Raw genomic sequence first — 23,569 nt, forward strand, 5'->3', positions numbered from 1 at the left:
GTACTGTGAACACAAAGGCATTTGATCTTTCTTGCACAATACACCAATATCGACAGAATCACCACCAACCATCATGACCATCACTCTGATGTTTCACATGCAGGGTGACACTTGTTTAATAATAATCCTTGTGAAAATAAAACATTTCATGGCACAATGGTTGGAGCATCCATTCTGAGTCTGGGAGGTTTGTGGTTCGAACCCTGCTTGAGTGATACCAAAGACTTTAAAAATGGTACGTGTTGCCTCTTTGCTTGATGCTCAGAATTTAAAATGATAGGGTACGGATAAACAACCATCGGTTCGCATACATGGGGAGAAGGAATTTCCTCCTGAAGTGCACAGCTGAGTCACTTCCCCCAAACGAGTGGCTGTATGTGTATGAAAGTTAAAGTTTGGTGTTGTCTCATGTATTTCTCCACATGTATACGTTAGTTATATTCTAGCTCCTCCAAGAACCTTAGACCATGTAGGGGAAAACAAAACAAAAAAAACACAATGGAGTCCAGTTCCACATTTAGTGCTCAATCAAAAAGGAAATAAAGAAAGAAATAAAAAATTAACAATAACTGTCGATGCTACAATTATATAATACCACTTACATGTCGCATCGTGTTATTTCACTGCACATGCATTTACCGTACATTTCGTGATACCATAGCTATTGTACGACTACATATAAGAACGATTACTTCATCCACTTGAAGGGGTTTACATCAAATAGTTCATAAGTCAACCACTGCTAAGGTAGCACTTTTAACGAGCCCTCAGTTGTTTTCCTGCATTTCAAGATAATTGATCTGTGGGCACATGTTAAAACAACCGAGAAGGAAACAAAAACAGGCCTGACAGTGGACACAAGGGGAAGAGTGAAATGCTTTGTTGCACATTTTTACTCAACGTATAATGTTGTCGTATTATTTTCTTTTCAGAATTGTGAAACCTCGATTTTCCTCAAGGTTTGATGCCCTGCTTTATAATATCGAGCATTTACCATGAACATTGTGGTAACCAGATATCTTACAGTATTTTTGTGTAAACGAGAGCGCCGTGTTGCGCATTACACTGTACAAAGGTGTTGAGTTATACCTGTCAATACAGCATGTCGCAGCGCGTGTCTCGGGCTTAATGCAACTTCAGTTTTCCCTAAATCTTAAGAGATCTCAACAAATGAAAGTGTGACAGTCACTGCGAATATAAGTACTGTTAAGGGGAAGGAGTCCGGAGGGGTTCAGAGGTAGATTGGGGTAAGAATAGTCTGGACTGTGTGACTGTCCGCATAGGTTAGATTACTTTTGTATCAGGGAAATTGTCACCAGCCCTGTGCCACACCAGGTATGCACGGACCATACCGGACCAAAAACAGTCCAGGCCTTGCTCAAGCCCTCACTCCTTCCCCATTGTTGTGCGAGTCCCAGTATTTATTTTTGGTGCCATAGTGGGTTATTTCTCTCCTTTCACAGAAGTTTGCATTCCCCCTCATCCCTACTTGTATCTGTCAACTGCTTCGTACATCCATTTTATTGATAGTGTTTTGTCTACCCTTTTCCCCCATATTTATTTTTGTAATAAACTGCATTTATACGAATAAATGTGCTGGCTTGGGATCCTAGGATCCTGAGTTTGAGTCCCGTTTTCCACTGAATTAACACCAGGGGGTTGACTCAGCCTGTCATCCTTCCGAGGTCGACGAAATGAGTACCAGTGTCCTGGTCCCAGTGTATGCCCCGGTTAGAATAAGTGTACCATATCCCTGTGTGTCGTAAGAAGCAACCAGGGTTGGCATCAGGAAGGGCATCCGGCCATAAAACATTGCCTCAAGAAGGGAACCATGTTTGCATGGAGCCCACAAAAAGCTAACCCCTGCTCAGCAGGGGAAAATGGCTGTAAAAAGGATGGCTTTGGGTTATTTTTTTAATTCTAATAAATGTCAGTGTGTGTGTGTGTGTGTGGGGGGGTTCAGTGTGTGCGTGTCAGTGTGTGTGTGTGTGTGTGTGTGTGTGTGTGTGTGTGTGTGTGTGTGTGTGTGTGTGTGTGTGTGTGTATGTGTGTGTGTGGGGGGGGGGGGTGGGTCAGTGTGCGTGTCAGTGCGTGTGTGTGTCAGTGTATGTGTCAGTGTGTGTGTGTGTGTGTCAGTGTGTGTGTGTGTGTCAGTGTGTGTGTGTCTGCGTGTGTGTGTGTGCTTGTCAGTGTGTGCGTGTCAGTGTGTGTGCGTGTGTCAGTGTGTCTCATCCATAACTCCAAAGCCATAAAACCTTGCAGCCTGAAACTTTGAAGGCATATGAAGGGAACTCCAAGGAAGTGCAAGAGTGAAAAGTAGGTGTTTGGGTTAATTAAAACATCCCTTTTGAAGATAATTAGCAGCCTCATCAGGCATATCCTTGGACACCTCACTCCCTCGAAGGGGCATGAAAGCGCATGTCTCCTCAGCAACCTCGCTGGGTCTTAATTCGCCATTTTTTTCGGCCTGCTCAACAATGTCTCGAGTTTGAACAGGCTGCAAGGGTTTACCAATGATAAGCACTCAAAATGTATTTCTTCACTTTCCTCACTCATATCATCATAAGCCTCATCTACATACCTTCGAATCACTGCAAACATCGCTTTTGTAAGAGTTGTAGTTTTTAAATTACGAACTTGGAGCGATTCCGTGCATTATAATGATGTGATTTTCCACGATCTACTTTCATGGACTAATTAAGGTATATAATGGAAATATAATTTGAGTTTGGAAAATCGGATCATGTCGACTATGTTACTCGAAATCTGGAGTGAAATCTGAAAATGTGAAGAAATTGGCGATGTTTAGTTTTTTGCGAATATGTGCCCTTACCAATCAGCTTCTTATCACTTGCCAAACTGGAAATTCCTTATCAACCATTCCATTGGAGTGCCTGAACCACATGCCAAGCACCCTATACTACCACAGTTGATAGCAGTACAGTTCATATCCTGATCGGGATGTACAGTCGGCAGTTGCTCCAAGGTCGCGGTATGTGGTACATATGGGTAAACTTGGATCTGTAAGGGACCCTCCATGGGTGTGTATGCATGCCTGGTTATGGGCAAATGATGCACATAACCCCATATCATCCCATATGATGATGATGGGTGACTGAGGTTTTAACTTTTAACCTCAGTAGTGTACGAGCGATCAGGTTTTCATTTGGTCTGTGACTTTCTAAAGAATTGGTTATTTTATATGAATCGGGTATTCTTCATAAAAATTATATAGTTTCTCTTTGTGAGTTTCAAAGCAATAAATATATATATATATATATATATATATATATATATATATATATATATATATATATATATATATATATATATATATATATATATATATATATATATATATATATATATATATATATATATATATATATATATATATATATATATATATATATATATATATATATATATATATATATATATATATATATATATATATATATATATATATATATATATATATATATATATATAACCTGGTGTTGGCGCAGTGGTAAGGGCAGTGGCTTGGGACCCAAGAGGTCCTGAGTTCAAGCCCCGTTGGGACACTGAATTAATATATGTATGTATATGTATATATATATATATATATATATATATATATATATATATATATAATGTGTATATATATATATATATATATATATAGATATAGATATATATGTATATATATATATATATATATATATATATATATATATATAAATATATATGAACCAAGTCGAAAACACCAGGGGGTTAACTCAGCCTGCCATCCTTCCAAGGTCGGCGAAATGAGCACCAGTTTGTACTGGGCCCGGTGTATGCCCCGGTTAGAATAGGTGTACCATATCCCTGTGTGTCGTAAGAGGCGACCAGGGTTGCGTCAGGAAGGGCATCCGGCGTAAAAACCTCTGCCAAATCATTATGCGGACAACAAACCGCCACCGGTACCGGTGGTCAGCAGGGTACCAGTGGAAATTAGAGCGAAATGGAGACAGTTGGTCCGCTGTGGCGACCCCTAACGGGAGCAAGCCGAAAGAGGAAGAAGAAGAAGATGTATATATATATGTATATATATATATATATATATATATATATATATATATATATATATATATGTTTGTATATATATATATATATATATATATATATATATATATATATATGTTTGTATATATATATATATATGTTTGTATATATATATATATATATATGTATATATATATATATATATATCTATATATATGTATATATATATATATATATATATATACATATATATATATATATATATATATACATATACATATATATATATACATATACATATATATATATATATATATACATATATATATATATATACATATATATATATATATACATATATATATACATATATATATATATATATATATATATATATATATATACATATATATATATATATATATATATACATATATATATATATATATATATATATATACATATATATATACATATATATATATATATACATATATATATACATATACATATATATATATATATATATATATATATATACATATATATATACATATACATATATATATATATATATATATATATATATATATATATATATATACATATATATATACATATACATATATATATATATACACACACACACATATAGACCTACCCACATCTCTCACTTATGAATGGAGGGAACAGCCAATCAGCTCTCACCTAATAACTAAACCCAGGTGGCTGGGATTATATAAACAATTAAATCCTCCCACACTCCTCAAACCGAAGAAGCTGCATAAAGCAACCGAAGAAGACCTACACAAGGTAAGCACTATGCTGGTTTGAACCCTTCCCAGAGTTTCTCAACAACTATAAAGACGTTCAAACATAATACACACATGAGAATCACAATGGAACACACCCCCTCAGCTACCGGACCGGTTTCATTGCTTATTGGTGAATCATCAGTGACAGTGCAGACAGCAATGTATAACAATGAGGCTCCCAAGCATGTACCACGTGCAAACATCAAAAGCAGTCAATATATAAATAAAGAAAGACCCACTCACATCTCACACCTGTGAATGGAGGGAATATCCAATTCGGTCTCACCTCATCAACCAAACCCAGGCGGCAAGGATTATAAAAACAAATGACCCTCCCACACTCTTCCAGTCTCATGGCTTTCATTCCACACAACATCAATCCAATCACAAATTAATACTATGCCATTAATATAACAAAATACAAAATTACAAACACTCATGAGGTTACATCCGGATCAGGAGCAGCTTCGTACAGATCGAAAGTCAAAATCATAATTGCATCAATATATATATATATATATATATATATATATATATATATATATATATATATATATATATATATATATATATATATATATATATTGTTGCGGATTTCGCGCCCGCCGGCGTGCGGACGGCCACGTAACTCGAATCGCGGCACGTCGCCCACCGGACGGACAATCCAGTCGTGACCCTCTCGGACTAACGCCGGGAACCAGTCACGGGTGGACCTTTCGGTCTCACCGCGATCGAGCCAATCAGCCCCCGCGTGGGATAGGGTTGCTCGCCAAATTCGAACTACCTAAGTACCCACGCGGAGGGTAGACCGGGCGATCGCACCTCGCCGCAGGTCGACTTCGGACACGGGCCACTTAAGCGACCCGTTCCGTACTATCAGAATAACCGAGCGGTGTTATCGTCGACCTCGACGGTTCGATTAATTATCGGGCGTATTCAGCCCACTACCAACCCTTTACGTGAAGCAAGATGGGGATTCAATGGAGGAAAAGACGAAGCGAAGCGGGAGAACAGTTCAACAATAAAGCACATTTATTCGCGACGAACGGAAAGCACACAAATACAATTCCACCAAATGCACACAAAAAAAGAAAACACAATTCCATTTACACAAAAAGCAAACATAAAAGTGAAAACACAGTGCAGAGCTAATACCGACTACCGAGCACACGGCAACACTTATACAATTCTACTTCACAGACGGCGCCGACAACACATACCCAAAACCAAGGAAAAGAAATACCCTCAAGAATGAGGCAGGCCTGAGGCCGAGACCGGGTCGGGCCTACCCGTCTGGTGATGAGACGCGGAGCGGCGATGGCCCCGCAACCCGCGGGCCTCGTGGACAGTGCCTGGCAGGGGGTGGGAACGGGGCCCCCTTGGTCGCACTAACTCAGCGCGGGGGGAAACAGGAGGGGGGTTGCTGATGCTCGGGGTATAGAGGATCTTTATTATCCCTGGTGTGCGTCTCCACCTCGGCCAGGTCACGCTGCCGGCCTCCCTCGGGCGTGCAGCTCCTGGCACCGACGCGAGCACCCCCTCGTCCGACTCTCTTCAGCTTCTCCAGCCACTGCAGGCTTCGGGCTCCAGTCTTCCACACTCGTCCCCTCCGTTCCGACTCCTTCTCGTTCTCGACTCCTTCTCGTTCTCGTTTGCGACTCTCCTCTGACTGACGAACACCGTCCTTTTATCCCCCCGTAACTTCGCCTTTGACCCCCTCCCTTTGACCTTTCACCTCGCTCCCCATTGGCCCGAGAAAAAGTGGGCGTGAAGGCTTTTTGATCCACAAATTTGCATATATCGATCGTTCTGGAGGCGGGGCCAAATCGCCCCTCGCTCACCGATTGGACGGCAAAAAGTGGGCGTGTGTCGTTTTTGATCCGTTTTTGAAGCACAAAATCCGTGATTTTGTACACGCTGTTCGACGCGCGTTCTGCATGAGTCCAACACCGGTACCCACAGCGGGGCAAGAACGGTGGCGATGCTACGGTTGTGAGGTGTGCGTGAAGGTCGTGGCGGTTGTGGTGAAGCGGTGGTTGTGGTCGGTGGTTGATGTTGTGGTTGTGATCATGGCGGTTGGTCCAAAATAAAGATAGTAAAAGAAAAACGGCTATCCTGAAGAGTCGCAGCTCGCATAAATGACATGTATTCCCACTAGACAACGGGTTTTGGCCTAACTACACATGCACTTACCGAGATACCTCACCTAAGGGACCTGAATGGTGGTTTGCGAATCTGGTAACCACAACACTACCCCCTTCCCTTTTTACAGACTCGTCCCGAGTCGTCAAATTTTCGTGTGCCATCATGTGTAGTTTTCCCCTAGTACACTTTACCTACGGATCCCTGAGTGCGACATTCATGGTATTCGTGTCCCCAAAATAAATAACCTGAGGGCTGCGTAACTATCTAAACAAACTCACTCACACGGACGACTTAAATAAAATTGCCGGCGCTAAGACATACATGCCGGGGGCGCACTCATATTTACAGTACATCTTAACCTTAACTTACAAATTTTACACTAAACCATGGCCCAGGATCACTGAACTCTGCAAAAGAAAAGCAGTTAGCAGGGAGCCAGGCTGCCCACATGCAGTCTCTGGCTCAAAACAATGCAGGTGACAGGGAACGTGGCTGGCTGCTCACACGCAGTCCAAGGCCTTCCCTTTTGAACTGAACGCAGTGAACCACAACGGTGCATGGGCTGCACAACGCAGTCTCCGTGCCAGCTCAAGTGGCACACGCAATGAGCACAACGAATGGATGCATGAATACAAACACGGTGCACGGGCCGCCACTGCAGGCCCGTGTTGTAGCTGCCAACAGGGCAGTTCTTGCAGCTTGCAAACTGTTGCCTTGATCCTGGCGCACATGGAAATGAACAGGGGGGGCAAAGCAAAAATTGAACGGGGCTGGTGAACGTGGGCAGTGGGCATGGCATGGCAAAGGCAAGCAGGCAAACACAGCCCGCAGAAGAAGGCCGCTGCAGGCAAACACAGCCCGCAGAAGAAGGCCGCTGCAGGCAAACACAGCCGGCAGAACCAGGCCGGCACAGGCCTCGAAGAAAAACAGCCAGCAGATGAACTGGCCGGCACAGGCCTTGCAGCACACAGCTGCCGATGAAGTTGGCCGGCCTCCGCCTTGAAGCAAAACACGGCCAGCCGATGAAGTTGGCCAGCCTTTGCCGTTCAATGGAGGTTGGTGGAGGGAGTGCGGTGGTGCTGGCCACTTGGAAGGCGGGCTCGGACCTACCTACCTGTCTCCCTCCCAACCTATCGCCTTTGCCTGTCACTGTACATACCCACTCCCTTAATTTGTCAAACCCCAATTTAGCCCCAACTTTTTTTTTATTTTTTTATTTTTACTTCCCCACTATAAATCGTCCCCTAACCCCCTTTATCGTCCTTGTTCGGCTAACCTATTCTGTCACCTAGCCTACTCCCAACCCCTACGTTCCCTTCCCGGAGGGGAACAAGGGAGAGCTAACGTCCTGTGTCGAGGCCCAACTCAAGCCTCAGAATGGCCTCCCCAGAATTCGGCGATCTTAACACCAAGTGGGTCCAGCGGCCCACAACGACAGCGAGGGGATGGATGGTGCGGAGGGGTACATCTCCTAATCTACCCTAACCATTAACTCTTAAACTACCCCGGGGCTTTCAACAAGCGCCTCTCGCTTAAACTATTGGTTCTATAAACCCAGATTCCCGTCGCCTGTGTTGGTGTCCTTACAATTTCGGGCCTCGCCCCCCAATTTTCTCTCCGTGCCCTCACACGGTCTCCTGGCTGGGACACGTGGCTCCCTTTGGCAGGCACGACCCTCTGCCGATTCTCCCGCTATGGCACCCCCGGGCACTACACTGCCTCCGAGCCTACCAGCTCCCTAACACCGGGATGTGTACCCCATGGCACCTCCCCTGAAACGCACACGTGGCAGGCCGGCCTCCCGGGCCCCTTTCCGAGGGTCACCCGTGCCCACAACACTGCCCACGCGGCTAATGGCGCCCCGGGCCCCCGCACCAAGCAGGCGCACCCGTGCCCACTACTCTATCCCGGCCCCCCATGGGCCCATGGCCTACCGCGGCCGACTAGCCTGGTGCCCGGGGTACCCACTCAGCGATACTCACCTTTCGCAGCCACGCTCCCAAGCCCGTCAACAGGGCTCCTGCACCCCTCCAAATGGGTCTCGAGCCTACTTTCCCACCAACAACAAAACGACCTCCATTTTTCAATTTGACTAACCCCCTAACTCACTTTACTCTGACCCCGGGGTCCCTTGGGCGGGAGTCACTCCTCCCCCCAATCACTCATCGCAAAATGCATTCCCCATTCACTCCATACACACAGACCCGCTGGCCTCACTCACTGACAAAGCACATGCTTCCACTTCACTCACCAACTCTTCAACACACACACCACTGAACTCTGCCATCCTTCTAACTACCTCCCCTAACTAACTCGTGCTCCCACGTCGTCCCTTAAACTACAGCACGTTCCCTTTTAACCTACGTAGCTAAACTACGTCCCCACTACACATTCACTGTCTGTCACTGTTCTCAAATGTCATTTTATTTCCCAACCTAAATCTGGCTACAATCCCTCTAACTAATCCATTCCACGGACTCCATGAGGACTTACCCCTGCCCCATGAAGTCGGTCTAACTAAGCTAACCCTTCCCCCTAACTAGTTTCCATCCTGTGCCCAGGTAAGGGGGGTCTTTCACCCCTTGCCCAGGAATCCTGTACACCCGAAAGTGAGGGTTGCTTTTTTTTTTTTTCCCATGCGCAGCACCTGCGCGGCAACTCAGAGCTCGCGCACTTTGCACCTGCCCGTGACGTCATGCAGCTGCACGTGTTCCTCGTCCCTCCTTGGACGGGACCATCCGGCAGAGATACCCCTCCTGCCGGATTCCAACCCCACGTGCAGCCATGACGTCACCGTGCGCATAAAAAAACACAAGCCCCACGTCTCGAGGGGTTCCCCACGCGAACACATGTGCTTTGCCCGTTGGAGCTTAACACACACGATCGCGTGGAGAACCCGTCCGGTCCAAATCCGTTTACCTGCCTAAACTCTGTCCGTCCGCGGGATCGGCAAATCCACCGCGTGCGTTTCCGGACCGGGACTTCACTCTCGCAAGCGAGCACGTGGTGGTCTCGTGCGTTGCACAGCACGGACCGCGTGCTCACTGCTGGGTGAACCCGGCACGGTCCTCGAAACAACTACAGCCGCTACTCGGCTTTCTTTCATCACATGTCGCCTTCGTCGTCGCCATTCAACCCACGCACACCTGCGTGTTACGACGCACACAGTCCACTCCATCAAACTCACACCGGGAGACGCGGCTGCGTGCTCCCGCATGACAACCGACATCTCCCTCACATACCGCTCTCTCACACACACGGTCTCCCTGGCACACAGCGACCTTGCACACGGCCGTTCACTCACGCGTGCCTCACTACTCACACAAACCATACTACTCACACGTGGTGCTCCATTCACTCGCGCGGGGGCACTCACCCGCGGTGCCTCACCCACACACGCGAGGGAACTCAACCGCTGTGCCTCATCCACACACCTTCCCTCACTCATACACGCGGGGGCACTCACCCGCGGTACCTCACTCATACACACGGCGACACTCACACACGCGGTCTCTTCCACACAACGTCCCTCACTCATACACGCGGGGGCACTCAACCGCGGTGCCTCATCCACACACCGTGCCTCACTCATACACGCGGGGGCACTTAACCGCGGTGCCTCATCCACACACGCGGGGGCACTCACCCGCGGTTCCTCACTCATACTGGCCGTTTCACTCACACACACGGCCTCTTCCACACACGGTTCCTCATCCACACACGGTGCCTCATCCAAACACGGCGTGCTGGGAAGCACGCACTCCAGCACCATCGCCACCACACCACTCACACACGGGGTCGCTTCCACACACGGGGACGCACTCAGGCCTTGCACCACACACACAGGGACAACTACACTGGGGATTCGTGTCCCCACAAGGGTCTCCGGGGCCTCTATACCCCCCAAGCTCTCCGTGCACCCGTCCACAGCACTCGTCCCCTCAACCTCGCAAAACACGACCGAACTCACCTGGTCGTGACTCGCCTCAAGGGGGCATACTCCCTCCCCTCGTTCCTGGAGGAGGCCATCCCGCTGCTCGCACCGGGTCCCTACACGCTCCGCGAGCTCACCCCCATTATCCTCCACTACCTCCGTGTGTGTGTGTGCGTCACTTACCCCATCTTCATCGTGTAGTCTTCCCTCTATGGTTCCCTTCCCGGCTACCGTCACTGCCAACTCTTCACCCTTTACCTCCCTTGTCTCAACTATTATTTCCGTTGTCGTCACCTCGTGTCTCGTCTCACACGTTTTGGTCTCCCCATTTAATTTTTCCCTTTCGGTCATCGTCACGACCCTCGCCCAACACGTTCCACGAATTATTTTTTCACCCGCCTCCACCGCGGGCCTGTCAGCCGTTGCACCCCCACCCAGCTCGTTTGCTCCCACACGTGGAGTCGCCATTTTTATCTCCCCGGTCACGGCCTTCATGCCCGCCTGCAGGCTTCGGCCCATGTTCTGCGTCTCACCCCGCAGCTTTTTCATTTCCTCCTTCATGTTTGTTTCCATTCCGTTCATTTTTGTATCCATCTTTTCGTTTATTTGTTGTGTATTCGCATCCATCGTCGTTTTCACTTCATTCGTTTGCTTGTTCATGTCTTTCATTTCATTTGTGTTTGCATCCATTTTTTCGTTCATTGCCGCCAGCATGGCGCATAGCTGGGCCATGTTGGATGCACTCAGCTGAGCCGTTTCGGCAAGGGTTGGGGAAGGGTCTTGGTGGAGAGGGGGGGGGAGGTGTCATACACCGCGGCCGCTGCCGCACCCACCCCGGGCCCTGGGTTCAGTTGGGCGAGTCCGTGGTCCTGCACAATCAACATTTCCTGCTCGGGGATTCCATCCTGGACCATGGACTCTACATTATTACACATATACATTTCTAATATCCCCGGCTCCCGCTCGCCTTGAGACGCCATCTTGCTTCTCGTGAAGGGTTAATTTGCTCGCTCGTAATTTGGAGGGAATCGGGGGTCGCTTCTCTCACCCCTGGACCGATTCCCGTAAATTTAGCCGGAGACAGGAGAGCCCGTTTTCCTGTTCTCCGATACCAGTGCCGCAAGGAGGGCGATGAATTTGTATCGCACGACCTGACACCAGTGTTGCGGATTTCGCGCCCGCCGGCGTGCGGACGGCCACGTAACTCGAATCGCGGCACGTCGCCCACCGGACGGACAATCCAGTCGTGACCCTCTCGGACTAACGCCGGGAACCAGTCACGGGTGGACCTTTCGGTCTCACCGCGATCGAGCCAATCAGCCCCCGCGTGGGATAGGGTTGCTCGCCAAATTCGAACTACCTAAGTACCCACGCGGAGGGTAGACCGGGCGATCGCACCTCGCCGCAGGTCGACTTCGGACACGGGCCACTTAAGCGACCCGTTCCGTACTATCAGAATAACCGAGCGGTGTTATCGTCGACCTCGACGGTTCGATTAATTATCGGGCGTATTCAGCCCACTACCAACCCTTTACGTGAAGCAAGATGGGGATTCAATGGAGGAAAAGACGAAGCGAAGCGGGAGAACAGTTCAACAATAAAGCACATTTATTCGCGACGAACGGAAAGCACACAAATACAATTCCACCAAATGCACACAAAAAAAGAAAACACAATTCCATTTACACAAAAAGCAAACATAAAAGTGAAAACACAGTGCAGAGCTAATACCGACTACCGAGCACACGGCAACACTTATACAATTCTACTTCACAGACGGCGCCGACAACACATACCCAAAACCAAGGAAAAGAAATACCCTCAAGAATGAGGCAGGCCTGAGGCCGAGACCGGGTCGGGCCTACCCGTCTGGTGATGAGACGCGGAGCGGCGATGGCCCCGCAACCCGCGGGCCTCGTGGACAGTGCCTGGCAGGGGGTGGGAACGGGGCCCCCTTGGTCGCACTATCTCAGCGCGGGGGAAACAGGAGGGGGTTGCTGATGCTCGGGGTATAGAGGATCTTTATTATCCCTGGTGTGCGTCTCCACCTCGGCCAGGTCGCGCTGCCGGCCTCCCTCGGGCGTGCAGCTCCTGGCACCGACGCGAGCACCCCCTCGTCCGACTCTCTTCAGCTTCTCCAGCCACTGCAGGCTTCGGGCTCCAGTCTTCCACACTCGTCCCCTCCGTTCCGACTCCTTCTCGTTCTCGACTCCTTCTCGTTCTCCTTTGCGACTCTCCTCTGACTGACGAACACCGTCCTTTTATCCCCCGTAACTTCGCCTTTGACCCCTCCCTTTGACCTTTCACCTCGCTCCCCATTGGCCCGAGAAAAAGTGGGCGTGAAGGCTTTTTGATCCACAAATTTGCATATATCGATCGTTCTGGAGGCGGGGCCAAATCGCCCCTCGCTCACCGATTGGACGGCAAAAAGTGGGCGTGTGTCGTTTTTGATCCGTTTTTGAAGCACAAAATCCGTGATTTTGTACACGCTGTTTGACGCGCGTTCTGCATGAGTCCAACACCGGTACCCACAGCGGGGCAAGAACGGTGGCGATGCTACGGTTGTGAGGTGTGCGTGAAGGTCGTGGCGGTTGTGGTGAAGCGGTGGTTGTGGTCGGTGGTTGATGTTGTGGTTGTGATCATGGCGGTTGGTCCAAAATAAAGATAGTAAAAGAAAAACGGCTATCCTGAAGAGTCGCAGCTCGCATAAATGACATGTATTCCCACTAGACAACGGGTTTGGGCCTAACTACACATGCACTTACCGAGATACCTCACCTAAGGGACCTGAATGGTGGTTTGCGAATCTGGTAACCACAACAATATATATATATATATATATATATATATATATATATATATATATATATATATATATATATCTCATCCTCGCTCCACCCCCTCCTAATACAGTGCAGCACTCACACTCTGGATGGTGGTTATGCCAAGACAGTGGTTATTTCCACACGTCAGGATGGTGGATATCTCCGGATGTGTCCGGTCGGTGGTTATATCAAGACGGACACTCCCCTCACACTACCTTACCTTGCTCTCCCCTCACACTGCCTTCCCTTGCCCTGCCCTCACACTGCCTTTCCTTCCACCACCCCTCCTCACTACCCTCCTTCATCATTCCCCACTCTTCCTCTGTCTCCCTACCTCCTCGCTCCTCCAACCCTCTCTCTCTCCTTCCGGATGGACACTCCCCTCACACTGCCTGACCTTGCCCCCTCTTATCATGCTGGCTCCCCCCACCCCTCACACTTCCTCCCCCCTTCCTCGTGCTGCCTTCTCCTCTTCCCCTCATTCTGCCTTCCCCCCTTCCCCTCATGCTGCCTTCCCCTCCCCTCCCTTCCCCTTACCTTCCCTTAGCCTACCTTCCCTTCCCCTCACGCTACCTTCTCAAATCCCCTCTCCTACCAAACAACATTCCGGAGGTTGAGGAGAGGAAGGGGTGTCAAAGAATGTGTGAATTGGACAAATGAAAGCTTTTTTTTTTTTAGTAGTTTTTTTTTTTCCCCCCCCAGCTTTCCCTCGCATCTTCCTATCAAACGCATATCCAGAACACCCCTTCCCCTCTCCACTACCCCTCTCTCCCCATCCTTCTCTCTCCCTCCTCCATCCCTCCCTTCTCACCCCCCCCCCCCATGAATATTTCTGTCAGCAAAGTGACGGGTTGTATTTGCTAGTTTTTCCTGAAAGAGACATTTTCTGGCCTTTTGCCTTCGACGCGTTGCACCGCCAAGTTCAGCCTCAGACTGCAACGATCCTTGGGGTTTTGTAAATATGTTCAAACGTTTGAACAATACCTATTTTCAAACGTTATAGCTCATATAATAACAGAGACAGGTGATCATCTTCTCTTTGAGATAGGACATTCCAGGCACCCACTTGAAGGGACCGCCCCAAGTTAACCCAAGGAGACCGCCGTCTGGTGGACGACACCTCAGCACCACACCGCCACACCCCACCGCAATCTGACCCTGAAGGTTTACCCTGTGGTTTTCCTCCTATCATCGAGGAATGGGGGTCCTGAAGGCTTTTCCCCAATCCCGTCTTCCGGTGGGCTGCCCTGCGGAGCAGCACAGGAGGTACTCCCATGGAGTGAGTTTTCAGATCTCCTTACATTTGTGGGTTTTGCGGAATGAAGTGTTTTACGGTGGCCGGAGTGCAAATCCTTCCACCAACCTCCTAAAAAGCAAGTAACCCAACTGCAGGACGACGTCCACAGACACATTTGGGCACTAGAAATGGATGGCCATTGGTTCACAAGGAGCTCCTCCGCCAGGTGTGTGAAAGGCATCAACTGGAGAAATATCCCAGTAATGCTCTGCATTGTTAAAGGCTCTGTTGTGTTACCGATGCGAAAGTTAGAATACAGTAAATATAAATTTAAAACAATTCACAGCCATCTAAACAAGAATGTGAAAGTCCTTGAGTGGCCCAGCCAAAGCCCAGACTTGAATCCCATTGATAATCTGTGGAAAGACTTGAAGAGTGCTGTTCGCCGACGCTCCCCATCAAACTTAACAGAGCATAAAAAAATGCAGGTCACACAATGGAGTACACCGATTATTGCAACTGTACAAGTGTTCATAAATGGTCACACATGAGGATTAAACCAAGGAAATGTAATCATGAATCGGAGGTGAAAGAGACAATGATGGCTTGTGTGGAGATGCACGACGAAGCCACTGAGGCTGCGACGTTGGTGCGCAGATGCTGAGACAAAGATCAGAGTACCTTGATCGCATCGGGAATGTTGCACACAGCACTTGGCTCCAGCCTCACCAGCTTGATAACTTCCTCCACAATGGCCTCAGAATTTGTGAACCTGAACAGCACAAGCTTCATTTCATGAAGAACATCTCAACGTGAAAGTTGAAGACTCAACCTCACGGAACATGTCAAAAACTCATTGGGAGATGAAAGTTATACCAAGCTTAGGAGATGTTGCATAAGCAAGTGTAGGATTACTCCAAGAACCACGAAAGGTCAAATGAAAGAAACGGAACTTTGTCAACGAAATCACAAAGGACCAAGTGTAATACATGTACAAACAAGCTTCACCACGTGCCACTGTATAAAGGAGCAAGGCGCACACATTTAAATAGCCATTAACCACACATAGTCAACAACAACAAAAAAATTTAAATAATTGCTATGCTGGACGAAACACAAACCAAGTTTCCAGAGAGAACCAGTGGAGAGTCATATCTGTGTGCTGTTCCGTTATTTCCGAATCAAACAAAACAATCACATCGATCGATCGGTCACCGAATCAAAACCGCACCTTGATGGAAGTTGTACAGCAAGAGAAGGTGCGATGCTCCATGCGAGGTCCACGTTGTCTCGCCACTGTTTGGGGGTCAAACTGGTGTACTTGCTGCGCATCGCCAAATTCTCTGCCTGGTCAACAGCCATGTCCGAAGAGCCAAGGGGATCATACCAGGTCATCAACTGGTCGATCTCACTCGCCTGCACACCCACAAGAAGAGTCATTAAAATGAACAAATGCTGCTTTCTTTGTTTGTAAAATAAGCATGACCCTCTTCTTATGTGCAGTCGTCATTTCTCACCAACACTGCATCGACAACTGGGATATTTTGATGTGACCCTTTGTGTCTGTCTGTCTGAATATTCATGTCTGCTCACTGGACTTCAGTGATATGTCTCAATATGTCTCAATACAATTTTGATTTTGACTTTCAATCTGAATGAAGCTGCTCCTGATCTGGATGTAACCTCAAAATGGTGTTTCTCTTCGTTTACATCACGAGTCCACTCCACTCATCACAAGAGTAACTCCACTCATCACCTGAGTAACTCCACTCATCACAAGAGTAACTCCACTCATCACAAGTCCACTCCACTCACCACAAGTCCACTCCACTCATCACAAGAGTAACTCCACTCATCACAAGTCCACTCCACTCACCACAAGTCCACTCCACTCGTCACAAGAGTAACTCCACTCACCACAAGTCCACTCCACTCGTCACAAGAGTAACTCCACTCATCACAAGAGTAACTCCACTCATCACAAGAGTAACTCCACTCATCACAAGAGTAACTCCACTCACCACAAGTCCACTCCACTCGTCACAAGATTGACCCTTTTTCATGCATTAAAATATCACCCATCCATTTTTTTTCCGATCCAGCCACAGCTTCCCTTTTCTACCTCCATCAATCTTATCCATCCATCCACAGCTGCTGTTCCAACATATAACTTTATTTGTCTCTCTTTTACATTTAGGTTAAAAAAAATAAAAAATAAAAACAAAGAAGGGTAAGCCAATGTTAAATCCCAAACTCAATATTATTACCCTGCACGTGCAAAGCAAAAAGTGGGTTTAAGCAATTGGTTCACTCTGTCTGTCTTCAAACATCAGTTTATGATCGAGGAAGAACTTGTTTAAAATGAATGTTGGATTTTGAACACGAATCTGAACATGAATCGGATAATGAACTTGTAGTTTTACACAATTCGTTTCAGAGTACTTTGGCTCTGAATTCGTCCTGATCGTGCATGCACAGAGAGGAGTGAGATAAATTTTTTTTCGTCTGTCTGTCTGTCTGGCAGAAAAGTAAATCATTCCAAACGGGAAAGTTACTGTTTTTAAGGACGTCATAAAGTACACAAACAGGCATGAACAACGAATGTAACGTGTTAAATAATGTGGTGTAAAAGACGCTGTATGAACAGCGGTAAACTTCCAAATTTTTTTTAAACAATCTTTAAAATAGCTTTCAGCTAATTTTTCTGAAATAAGCTAATCGAGTGGGTACCGGTGTCTGGCTATCTGTCTGTACGTACATATGTACTGTACGTCCATTAACATTTGACTAAAAAATTGTTCTTCATTGCATGGCCGGAGAGCCACTGGCGGCCCCTTGGCGGCCTGAAGTGCGGCCGATAATACACAAATGCGAAAACACTCCATTGTAATCCGCCATAAATGCTATCAAATTGACCCAATGGTTTCAAATGAGTGTTCCAATGCAAAGTGTAAAAGTAACATCATTACATCAGGATATGGTTTCAGTAAACAAATAATCATGCTTGCAGCCCAGGTAACCACAATGAAGGAGAGTATGGGGAGGCAGGGCCTAATAACAGCCATTACAGGGTCCTGCAGGTGGTGTGGCGGGTCTCACACTGATATTTTATCAGCAAACGTGGCCCCCCTCTCAAACAATAGTGAAGATCGCTGGATTAAAACATCTTCACCTCATAAACTACCCGACTGATATGGACCAAATTTGGTACGATCCATCAGGACAGCAAGGTCTCATGGCCTTGTGCTCCCCATCCAGATGCGCCCCCTATAAAGTGGGAGAAAAGGTGTTTTGTTTTTTCGGTGGTGGTTGTTGTTTAGTTTTTGTATGTTTAGTTTTTATTATGTTGTTTATTTTTTGTTGTTTACTTTTCTTGTGTTGTAACATCGGCCAAAGATAAACATATATTTCATATTTCTAAAATCCTCAATTTTTGTCCGATTGACTTGAAATTTGAACAGGATTTGCATATCAGGTCACTGAATTCAACCACCAATTATTGTTGAGGTCAATCATAGGCCAAAAGGTCAACATAGACAATATTTCTAAAATTGTCAATTTTCATCCCATGGACTTGAAATTTGAGTAGTGGAATATTTGGTCATTGAATTCAACCACCAATTATTTTTGAGGTCAACTTAGGCCAAAGGTCAACAACAGGTGAGATTTCTAAAATCCTCAATTTTCATCCGATTGACTTGAAATTTGAAGAGAACTTGTATTTCAGGTCAATTAATCAACCAGCCAATTATTTTTTATGTCAACATCGACCAAAAGGTCAACAGAGGTCAAAGGTGAACAACTAAGGTAGAATTTCTAAAATCCTCAATTTTCATCCCATTGACTTGAAATTTGAAGAGGATTTGTATATCTGGCGATTGAATTCAACGAACACAAGTCATATTTTTGAGGTCAACGTAGGCCAAAACATCAACATCGGCCAAAAAGTCGACGTAGTCATTTCGAAAATTGTCAATTTTCATCCATTTGACTTGAAATTTGGAGAGGATTTGTGTATTTTTAATTGTCATTGATTTCAAACAACAATTATTTTTTTAAGGTCCAATTTGTTTCATGGATTTCACAAATATCATGCTATGCATGGAATCTTTCTTCTTTGTTTGTTTGTCTGTTTGTGTGCAGGATGTCTCAAAAAGTTGTGGACGGATTTGGATGAAACGTTGTGGATGTGTTGGATATGTGATAAAGACTAATTTATTTGATTTTGTGAAGATCCGAATCCAGATACGAGATTTCAAAATTTAAAAAAGTGATTCTTCACCATTGAGAGATGGGGTCAAAAATGATATATAGCATGATATTTCAAAAAGTTGTGGACGAGTGATGACAAAACTAGGTGAACGAGTTGGTTCGGGGAAAAGAACAAGCCATTTTCAGCGCCTTCAGAATGTATTCACACCCCTTGACTTTTTCACATTTTGTTGTGTAACATCCTGAATTTAGAACGGTTTAAATTGAATTTTTTTGTCACCGATCTACATAAAATACTCCATAATGACAAAGTGAAAACGTTTTCAGATATTTTTTACAAATTAATCAACAATGAAAAGCTGAAATGTCTTGCATCAATAAGTATTCAACCCCCTGAATCAACACTTTGCAGAAGCGTCTTTGGTCGTGATTATAGCTTTAAGTCTTTTTGGGTATGTCTGTGTCACGTTTGCACATCTGGATTTGGGGAGTTTCTCCCATTCTTCCTTGCAGATTTGCTCAAGCTCTGTCAAGTTGGATGGGGAGTGTCGGTGAACAGCAATCTATCTTCAAGTCTTTCCAAAGATTCTCAATGGGATTCAAGTCTGGGCTTTGGCTGGGCCACTGTAGGACTTTCACATTCCATATTCTGAAGCCATTTCAGTGTTTGGTTGTATGCTTGGGGTCATTGTCCTGTTGGAACGTCAATTTTCGCTGCCGTCTAAGGTATTTTTGCACTCTGAAGCAGGTTCTCCTCAAGGATCTGCCTGTATTTGGCTCCATTCATTGTTCCTTCCAACATTACAAGTCTCTCAGTCTCTGCCACTGAAAACCATCCCCATAGCGTGATGTTACTACCACCATGCTTCACGGTATGGATGGTGTTAGATGGGTGATGAGCTGTGCTCGCTTTCTGCCAAACTGCTTTCTGCAAGACGCACTTCACATTCAAGCCAAATAATTTTCGTCTCATCATGCCTTTTTCTTTCGCATGCCTTTTTGCAAACTGCAGGCATGCTATCATGTACCTTTTTCTCAGGAGTGGGTTTCATCTGGCAACTCTCCCATAAAGCCTAGATTTGTGAAGCTCTGTTGTCCTTCCGATTGTTGTCCTTCCGGCAGGTTCCCCATCTCAGCCAAGGAACTCTAGTTCTGTCCGCATGCCCATTGGGTTCTTGGTCACCTCCCTGACCAAGGTCGTTCTTGACCACTTTGGTTGGATGGCCAGCTTGAGGAAGAGTCTGGGTAGTTCCATATTCTTTCCATTTCCGAATGATGGAGCTCACTGTGGTCTTGGGAACTTTCACCACTCCAGAAACTGTTTTATACCCTTCCCAGATCCATGCCTCCTCATAATTCCATTTCAGAGTTATACGGAGAGTTCCTTGGACTTTGTTATGGAGTTTCTGCTCTGACGTGCACTGTCAACTGTGGGACCTTATATAGAAAGGTGTGTTTCTTTCGAAATCATGTCTATTTAATTGATTTGGCCACAGGTGGACTCCAATCACGTTGTGGAGACATCTCAAGGATGATCAAAGGAAAATGTATGCAGCTATTCTCAATTTGGAGTGTCATAGCAAAGGGGTTGAATACTTGACAAAACATTTGAGCTTTTAATTAATTTGTAAAAATTTCTAAAAACATGTTTTGATTTTGTCATTATGGGGTATTTTGTGAAGATCAGTGAGAAAAAAATTAAAACTTAATCCATTTTAAATTCAGGCTGTAACACAACAAAATGTGGCAAACGTCAAGGAGTGTGAATACTTTTTGAAGGCTCTGTAGATTTTGATTCAGATCTAGATCCAGATCCAGATCCAGCCTATCAGTGTATCCAGCTGTATCAGTGGGATACAAAACGTAAACTATTCAGCCTGGCAGACGTATGCGCTCTACCGAGTGCCCGTTCTCGTCTCCAATGAGGACACCATGCAAGTGGGATAAACTCATGCAGTAATTGTTTCCTGTAATTTACCTTTCTTTCGCAATTTACCAGGAGTGCAAGCAGCAGAGTTCGACGTTTCATGTAATAGCGATGTAGCTGCGTACCTCTGTTGATCTTTTTTGAAGTACCGAACAAAATTAAAAACAAAACGTCGAAGCATCGATTGGAACATTTGCTCAAATGAGGTCGATGATCAGGGTTATGACATCATGAGTTCAGTTCACTTTTGCACAGTTTGTCTACAGTAGAGATGCGTGTATGCTCTGTATTGAACACACATGTAGGTACAAAGAGACACACCGAGAGAGAAAGACACAGACACACCTTGCTCAAAGTGACAGACATACCGACCAACACACACACACACACACACACACACACACACACACACACACACACACACACACACACACACACACACACACACACACGAAAAAACAAACAAACACCTGATTTCTTAGAGAGGGTGGACATGCCGCCAGAACGGGGGACGGTGTTGATCCAGCCTTGCGTAGTCTGTGGGCCCATCGCCACATCCAGTGTGTTTCTGGAATCCATCGTCGCACCCACGACAGACAGGGTGTTCGGCGATGTGTCCTGCTGCAAGTCTAAATTTTATGAGAGCACATATGTTTGACATAAGGTAAAGTAGCAACACAAACAAAGAACATGAGAATCAAACTTTGCAGAAATAACAAATGTGTTGGTGTTGTTGGTGTTTGAAGACGTGTTGGTGGAACATGTAGGTGTTCGACATATTGGACGAATCTGCAGCTGCTGCTTCCACCTCATTGAAGCCAAGTTTTCCGAACCGGATTTGTAATGTTTTTCTGTTGTGTCTTTGTCCCTGTCTTGCTGTTTGTGTTTCTTTGCAATTTTCCATGTTGAATCGTCCTATGTTGTGCTGTATTTGTCGAATTTGTTTTTGTGTTGTCGAAGGCCTACTCCTTGGAGAGCAGCCATGAAAATTATATCCATTTTCATCCAGATACAGATAATTTACTGCCAGATGTAGCACACATGAATATCACAGTAACGACAGTGGAATTCTTTGAAAATAAGTGCTCTCAAATCTATATTATAAAGCAAGAGTATCCATCCATCCATAAGTCTGACCCCAAACTACTCCCTTAATTTTGGGGCGAGCCCCGCCAAACCATCTGTTGAACATTTTGGGATCCCAGCGGATGTCCTGATGTGGGAAGGAGGTTTCATAAATACCTCAATACAATTATGATTTTTTGAGTTTTGATCTGCACGAAGCTGCTCCCGATCCGGATGTAACGTCAGGATGGCGTTTCTCTTCGTTGACCTCACGAGTGTTTGTGACATTGTATTTTGTTATATTACCATTGGTATAGTATGAGTTTGTGATTGGAATGATGCTGTTTGGAATTAAAAAATATAGAGGCATTGAGTTTAAAGGACAATGAGGAAATAATGTGAGGGTCTCAACCAGTGAGATTCAAGGATTCAGTATTTGCAGATTCGCCATGAGATCATCGAAACACCCTGGTAGCTTAATACATGTTGCTGATGGACTTCTGGGAGCTCATACATGTTGCTGTGTTTGAGCCTGAGGAGTAACTGCTGAAATCTATCCACGTAGTTGGGTTCCTCCCGACATCTTTGTTCTTTGTTCCTTTCATGCACTTGCCAATTTTTTTCACAATTCTCTTTAATCATTCTAATTCTTGCTTTTTATCCTCTTTCATCTCTTTTACTCTTCATTCCTCTCTTTCCTTATCCGTCTCTCTGCGGAGAAGCGAATTCTTGGAGAATTTTATTCTGGAACGCTCACTTGGTTGCACCTGAATGGGTTTGAGTGGGTTGTGGAGTAGCGGCTGAAAAATGCTGTTTGAATGAAAATATAGGGAGATTGAGTTTAAAGTAGAATGAGGAAATTATGTGAGGGGTTCCACCCATGAGATTTGTGGATTCAGCATTTGTAGTTTTGCTATTTTTTGCCCAAGCCCTTCACAAACCACCTGTCCAGTGGCTGCCCAAACCCCTCCAGCACATAGCTCGGGTACCTTGCGAGTAAAAAATATAATTTGACAAAAGAAAAAAAACAAAGATGTAAAAATCATGATATTCCTGAAATGGTAGGTGGATGTTTTAATATTGTGATATCGATGGTCAGAACGGCATGGTTCAACACCTTCATGGAACGGCATGGTTCAAACACGTTAAACGCAGCATGACTAGAATGTTTAACAATATTTGAGGCTTTGGCAAAACATCGAGAGGTGGAGATAACTTCGAGTGTCGCGAGGTCAACACCAATGATCCTTTGCGCAACACAAGCAACTCTTTCCAACAATTTGAGGTCGTGTGCAGTGATGTTGCTGAACCAAACAATAATAATTCAATCGATCCCGTTAAAATACTTTCAATAACACTGCGGTAAAAGTTCGCTCAAAT

The 23,569-nt window shown here is 45.6% G+C and overlaps 2 protein-coding genes across 2 annotated transcripts in view; one reads left to right on the forward strand and one right to left on the reverse strand.

Moving 5' to 3' along the window:
* LOC147011206 (uncharacterized) overlaps positions 1-23,569 on the forward strand; it is a 484,760-nt gene that overhangs the window by 283,596 nt on the left and 177,595 nt on the right. The gene's annotated exons all lie outside the window — the stretch shown is intronic.
* Positions 1-23,569, reverse strand: part of LOC147011209 (phosphatidylinositol 4-kinase alpha-like) — a 65,108-nt gene that overhangs the window by 25,508 nt on the left and 16,031 nt on the right. Inside the window, exons 11-15 of the mRNA XM_085859028.1 lie at positions 21,591-21,704; positions 21,194-21,269; positions 16,217-16,401; positions 15,667-15,757; positions 1-3 (exon numbers count right to left, since the gene is read on the reverse strand). The exon at positions 1-3 is cut by the window's left edge and continues 165 nt beyond it. Coding sequence (XP_085715154.1) covers positions 1-3; positions 15,667-15,757; positions 16,217-16,401; positions 21,194-21,269; positions 21,591-21,704 — 469 coding nt within the window. The remainder of the gene's footprint in view (positions 4-15,666; positions 15,758-16,216; positions 16,402-21,193; positions 21,270-21,590; positions 21,705-23,569) is intronic.

Source organism: Eptatretus burgeri, chromosome 16 (genome assembly GCF_056783735.1).
Source record: "Eptatretus burgeri isolate ZD-2024b chromosome 16, Ebu_testis_v1, whole genome shotgun sequence".
NCBI classification, from domain to species: domain Eukaryota; kingdom Metazoa; phylum Chordata; class Myxini; order Myxiniformes; family Myxinidae; genus Eptatretus; species Eptatretus burgeri.